Below are 6,053 nucleotides of genomic sequence, written 5' to 3' on the forward strand. Positions count from 1 at the left end.
ATAGAACATTTGACGTAAATACACAACAAAACGAAGTTCCAATTTACTCGAACAATCAAAGATTCCTTTAAACAAAAACCAGTATTCTAATACGTTAATAGATGACGCGTTCAAAGATGATTTCCAAAGTTCTTGAAAATATATATATATATATATATATATATGTATGTGTGTGTGTGTATGTGTATGTATGTATGTATGTATTTGATGACATGATATGATATAAACAAAGACACAAGTGGCACAAGATCAAACCTTCCTACCTTCTTCCTGCAAACTCCTGTTTTTCTTCCTTCCTACCAATAAAGAACCAGTCAACTCTATTGTTGCTTTATAAAGCTTTCTTCACTTGTTGTTGTTCAATCCCATCTCTCATAAACCCCCAATTTTCATCACTTTCATATCTTGATCTTCAAAACCCAGCAAAATCTCCCAAATGGGCAAATTTATCAACCTTCTTTTTTGCATTTTCATGTCCAATTTCCTCCTATCTTCTGCTCAAAATTGCAATTCATATTCCTTCACAAACAACGCCATCTACGCGACCTGTGTCACTTTACCTGTTCAAAACTCGCATCTGTACTGGAACTACCACGCGAGCAACGGCACCGTCGACGTCGCATACCGCCACACCGGGGTTTCATCGGGATGGGTCGCTTGGGCTCTCAACGTTGATGGAGCCGGGATGGTTGGTGCTCAAGCTCTTGTAGCTTTATTCAACTCAAACGGCTCGGTTCAAGCTTACACTTCGGCGGTTACCGGCTATGCGACGGGTCTGCAACAAAGTCCGTTGAGCTTTGACGTGCCGGCGATTAGGGCGGAGAGCGTTAACGGCGATGCGGTGATTTATGCGACGTTGGTGTTGCCTACTGGGAGGACCAACTTTAATCAGGTTTGGCAGATGGGTCCGGTTGCAAATGGAGCTCCGAGTGCTCATAATTTGGGTTCGGAGAACAGAAATTCCCTCGGAACGGTGGATTTCGTCACCGGTCAGGCTGGTGAAGGTGGCGGCGTTGGTGGTTCACTGCTTCACCGGAGAAACGTAAGATTTCCGACTCCATAACCATAATTATAACAAAAAAGATGATTTTTTTTCCCTCTGGGTTGTGATCTTCATGATGATTCATTGACCTTTTTGCTAATTTGCAGACTCATGGAGTATTGAACGCAGTTAGTTGGGGAATCTTGATGCCGATGGGCGCCATGATTGCAAGATATTTGAAGGTATTCAAGGTGGCACATCCTGCTTGGTTTTACATCCATATTGCGATCCAAGTTACGGCCTACGGACTCGGAGTCGCCGGGTGGGGGACTGGACTCAAACTCGGTAGTGACTCGGTCGGTATCAAATATACGACTCATCGTAACATCGGGATCACCCTTTTCGCCCTCGGAACCCTACAGGTACGAAGTCGCCATCTTACTTAAAGTAGGAATTAATACAGTGACGAAAATAACAATAAATTACAAATTATAAAGATGAAAATAGCAATTTTTAAACCACAAGAACAAAAATAAAAATTACTACAAACCATAGGGACTAAAATTGTAATTTACTCTATAAAAAAATTGGTTCATATAGATACTTTATCAAAAATTATTTATTAAATGTTCTAAAAAAACTTATTAACATGTCTAATACGTCCCAACATCTTATGGTACCATATTTAAATAAAAATATATGATTATTTAGTTATATAAATTTAAGTCTTATAAACACAGTCTATTAAGACATTTACACATTTTTGGTGTCTTACAAAGCTGATTTTGTTATACTGTTTTTGCATCTATTCGATGCAAATCAACCAAAAACATCAACTGATTTTGATTTTGATTGTGATTCAGGTGTTTGCACTTTTGTTGAGGCCGAAGCCCGATCACAAATACAGGATGTATTGGAACATCTACCACGTGAGCGTCGGATACACCGTGATCTCCCTAGGCATCACGAACGTGTTCAAAGGTCTCGATATTTTGGACCCCGAGAAGAAGTGGAAGAATGCATACATTGGCGTACTTATATCTTTGGCCGCCATCGCCGTCATCTTGGAAGCTTTCACTTGGTTCATTGTTTTGAAGAGAAAGAAGGAAGAGAAACAACAAGGACCCGTAGGCAACGGTGCCTATGGAGCCAACGGTTACGGCCATGGCCAGGCGGCATAGAGGCGGAGCTTCTTCAATCGGTGGTGGTTGCTTCTAGTTTTGAGGTTTTCCAGGATGACACATGGGTAGATGGCAGCCATTGATGGTGGTGGTGGTGGTGGTGGTGGTTTGGGGTGGTATAGATCATGTTTTTTTAGGTTAATTATTAATAGTTTGTAGTTAAATTCTTTGTTCTCATGGGTTGTAATTCTTTATTGTTGATGTGTGTTTGTATATATATATATATATATATATACACTTTATTGTAAAGCAGCATTTTCAGTTATTTCTTATTTTTTGAAGTGTCATCCTACAACAAAATTGGCTTATTCGAGTAAGCACTTACCAAGTCACATTACCTTACCAGATGAATGTGGTAAGAACCAAGAATCTTACCCGATATGAGCAAGATAAGGACCAAAAGTCTTATCCAGTAAGTGAGGATAACGACTCTTACCACGGTAAGCGCTTACCGGGTAAATTGATGCATACGATATTGTTTTAATAGACTAAAATCTTACCCGGTAAATAAATGATAGTGTTAAATTTTATCGGTAAGCACTTACCGGGTAAATGTTTGGTAAACGGCCCCTAAATTATAAAACGTCTTATCCAAAAGTATTACAATAAGTTTATATGATGGTTTTAGGTGTTATAACAAGTTTTTTAGGATCATTTTGAAATAAAGTATTATGTTAGCTATTTTATAAAACTTTTTTGAGAAATGTCCTATAAACCCATTTTTTTTATGGGACACTTGGGTTTATAGAACACTTTTTCAAACAATGTCAGGGGCTTTTTGGCAGTTGCTGAATGGTTTTGTGCAGAATCATTAAGTGGTCAGAATGATTAAGAGGCTTCTCATGATATAGTGCAAAATGAAATATAATTGTTTGATAATTATTTACAATGAAATTAGGGCTCTTAATGGTTAAGAGAGGCCGATGATACAAAATCATTCAAAGGGTTTTAGAACCATCAAGAGGCAGACTTTTTTTTGCCAAACAATATTCACCTCTTAATGATTAAGATATTGCCTCTTAATAGAACTGTTAAAAAGTAAACAAACAACCCCTCAGTATAAAATAGTTGAGACGATACTATATTTTAAAAATGTTCAAAAAAACATGTTAAACGCTTAAAAACGTACTATAAATCAATTTTTTGTAACACTTTTAGGCGTAGGATGTTTTTTGGTTTGGTCTTATAAACCAAAGTCCTATAAGGTATTTTTTTTAAGACACTTCTACCTTTTAAACGTCCCATAAAATCGTTTTAAACGTCCCAACATATTTTCGTGTTTTTTTTTCCCGCATGGTAAACAGTCATCAAATTTTCATATATGAAGCAGTATTGCATGTTTCACGTGATTGTAAGTTACATATATGAAATATGAAGTGTTCATAAAAAGTTGTTTCATATATACAATGGTTCACGGCTGTTTTGCGGTTGAAAAAAAAACAAAAATACGTTTATATATGAACATACACACATACACATACAAGAACAAAACAAATAAATGAATCCCAACTTAAAATCAAACCAATTGGATGATTTTGATTGATTCTTACGAGTTTGTTACGTTTATTATGTTTGTATTTAATTATTGATATGTAGAGTTCGATTCAAACCAAAACAATGACCAAATAAGAAAATACGAGTACAATCAAATTACACGTGATTCGTGCAACCTAGGTCACGGGCCAAGACCTTAAGAACCGAAGGAGTTTGCTTCTATCCTGCATCAGCTAGACATGGGCCGTCAAATCTATAGACTCAGGTTCAGTGGAAAACCACAAAAAATGAAAACTGAGGAACCTTTAATAACCATTCATTTGTCCTGTATGCATATGTGCATAAAGTAATTGAAAATGTTTATTGGTTCCAAATGCACACGTGCATACCGGACAAATGAATAGTCATTAGAATGTTCCTTAGTTTTCCACTTTTTGTGGTTTTATATATTTAAGACTAGTATTTAATGTATTGATCAACACATATTTGTTTCACAATGTGATTGTTTCATATGCACTCGTTTAATAATGTGATACTTTTACGTGTACCTTTTTTTCATAAACACGTCAAAAAGCTTCACATTGTGAACCAAACACATGTTAATCAATATCCTAAATCATAACCTTTAAATGAAAAAAAATCATATAAAACAGCACATGGTGCATTGGTTTCAGGGTTCTCACAATTTTGTGAGTTCTCAAAAAAAGATTCCCTGGATGTATAGGAACCCCTCTTTCTCTCTTGGTAGGACTCTTTTAGAGAAAGATTCAAAGAGGTTCCACATAAAGCACAAGGGTGGTACCTTATTGGTTTGAGCTTGGCTTCAAAGGTCAAAAGTACCAGGAGATCCCAGATTCAAATCCAAAGAGAAATAAAAATCTCCTTGTGGCCACGGAGGTTCAAATACGGTGACTCCGGGCTATCTACAAAGCAGGTGGTCGTCCTGGGATTAGTCAGCTCGCATAGCGAGTTGGATATTCAGGTTAATAAAAAAAGGGTTTCACATAATTTAAATGGAGAAAGATACTACACTTCATTAATTATCTTAGAACACATGGAAAGTTTGTAACTGTATTTGCTTGTTTGAATCCTGTAATAACAAAAAAGAAAAGGAAAATGATTAACTTTTTTGGATAGAGGACATGTCTGGATCCCACCTTCGGGTAGGATATACTGAGATCATTTGGTTTTAACAAAAATGATCAAGAAGCATTTTTGAAACGCACGTAGGACGATATGTAGGGAATAGAAGCATACCCAGAGAAGATTCATGAGAATCCTGATGTTGTCCAATGAACTCACGTAACAGACCATCACAGCTAACGATCCAGTAACATTGCTCCTGACAGTTGAAACACGAAACTCGAATCATGTTGAAACAGATCATAACGATGGTGATGGTAACGATGCAGATAAAGAGGTAAATCAAAAAAGATATAAGACCTTGACAACAATTCGTCTGGTGATGTAGTTGGAAGATTCCAGCAATTTATTATACTCCATGAAGAACTGTAATAAGGAAGCATGCTTAAAAAAAGCCGAAACCAAAAGCATAGAAATGTAATATCTGTCAAATCTATGTACATCCCAACCTCCAAACCCTAAACCCTACTTTCGAGTAGGATATCCCGGGTTAGTTTGTTTTTGTTTATTCTTGAAGAGGGTTCCTAAAAAGAAACTATTTTTTATAGCCCATTAAATCTTAAAACCCTCGGCTTCAATATACAGATGCTACAACAATTTATAAGTGTCATAATAGACCACTTTATAAAACTTAAATTTATCGGACCACACAATAAAGTGTCATATCTAAAAGTGTTGTAATAAGTTTACAGGACGCTTTTGGGCATTTTAACAAGTTTTTTAGGAAAAAAATTTATAATAAAGTATCGTATTAGCTATTATTCTAGAGCAAATGTACCTTAAAAGAATAGGAACGAAAATCCTAACATGAATGTTATCGATTAACAAAGAAGACCATAAAGATCATAAAATCGTCTTTATACCATGTTGAACAAATGACGTTATTAAGAAATGAAAAATACAAGAACTAAGCAGTATATCAATAATCACAAAAAAAACTGATCTAAAACTAAAGATTAGAGTACAATAATCGAATGCTTAAAGTATATCTGAATGAATCACTCAAGAACGACGAATTTACACAGAAATATCTAGCAGACAGAAGAAGCTAACTAAAAAAAATGAAACATATTTACTGAATTTTCAGTCTGGTCCTCGGAGTTTGATAAATTGACTCTGGTAACCTCAAAATTCTAACTAAAACGATCTGCAACCCTGCAACTTCTATTCCTTCCATATCGATCACCAAACTTTGTTTTCTTACGCTTTAGCCACAAATACTAAATCACCTCGTACGGATTGTGAAGTACGTA

At 35.9% G+C, this 6,053-nt stretch overlaps 1 protein-coding gene across 1 annotated transcript; it reads left to right on the forward strand.

Annotated features, from left to right (window-relative positions):
• Nucleotides 1–436: 436 nt before the first annotated feature.
• Nucleotides 437–2,375, forward strand: LOC112500944 (cytochrome b561 and DOMON domain-containing protein At5g35735-like). The gene is made up of 3 exons (XM_025104567.1): nt 437–1,042; nt 1,150–1,404; nt 1,846–2,375. Exons 1-3 carry the CDS (start codon nt 437–439, stop codon nt 2,161–2,163), a joined length of 1,179 nt encoding a protein of 392 aa, XP_024960335.1. The 3' UTR covers nt 2,164–2,375.
• Nucleotides 2,376–6,053: the final 3,678 nt, after the last annotated feature.

The sequence above is a fragment of the Cynara cardunculus genome, assembly GCF_001531365.2.
Source record: "Cynara cardunculus var. scolymus isolate 2C chromosome LG 17, CcrdV1, whole genome shotgun sequence".
Lineage (NCBI taxonomy): Eukaryota > Viridiplantae > Streptophyta > Magnoliopsida > Asterales > Asteraceae > Cynara > Cynara cardunculus.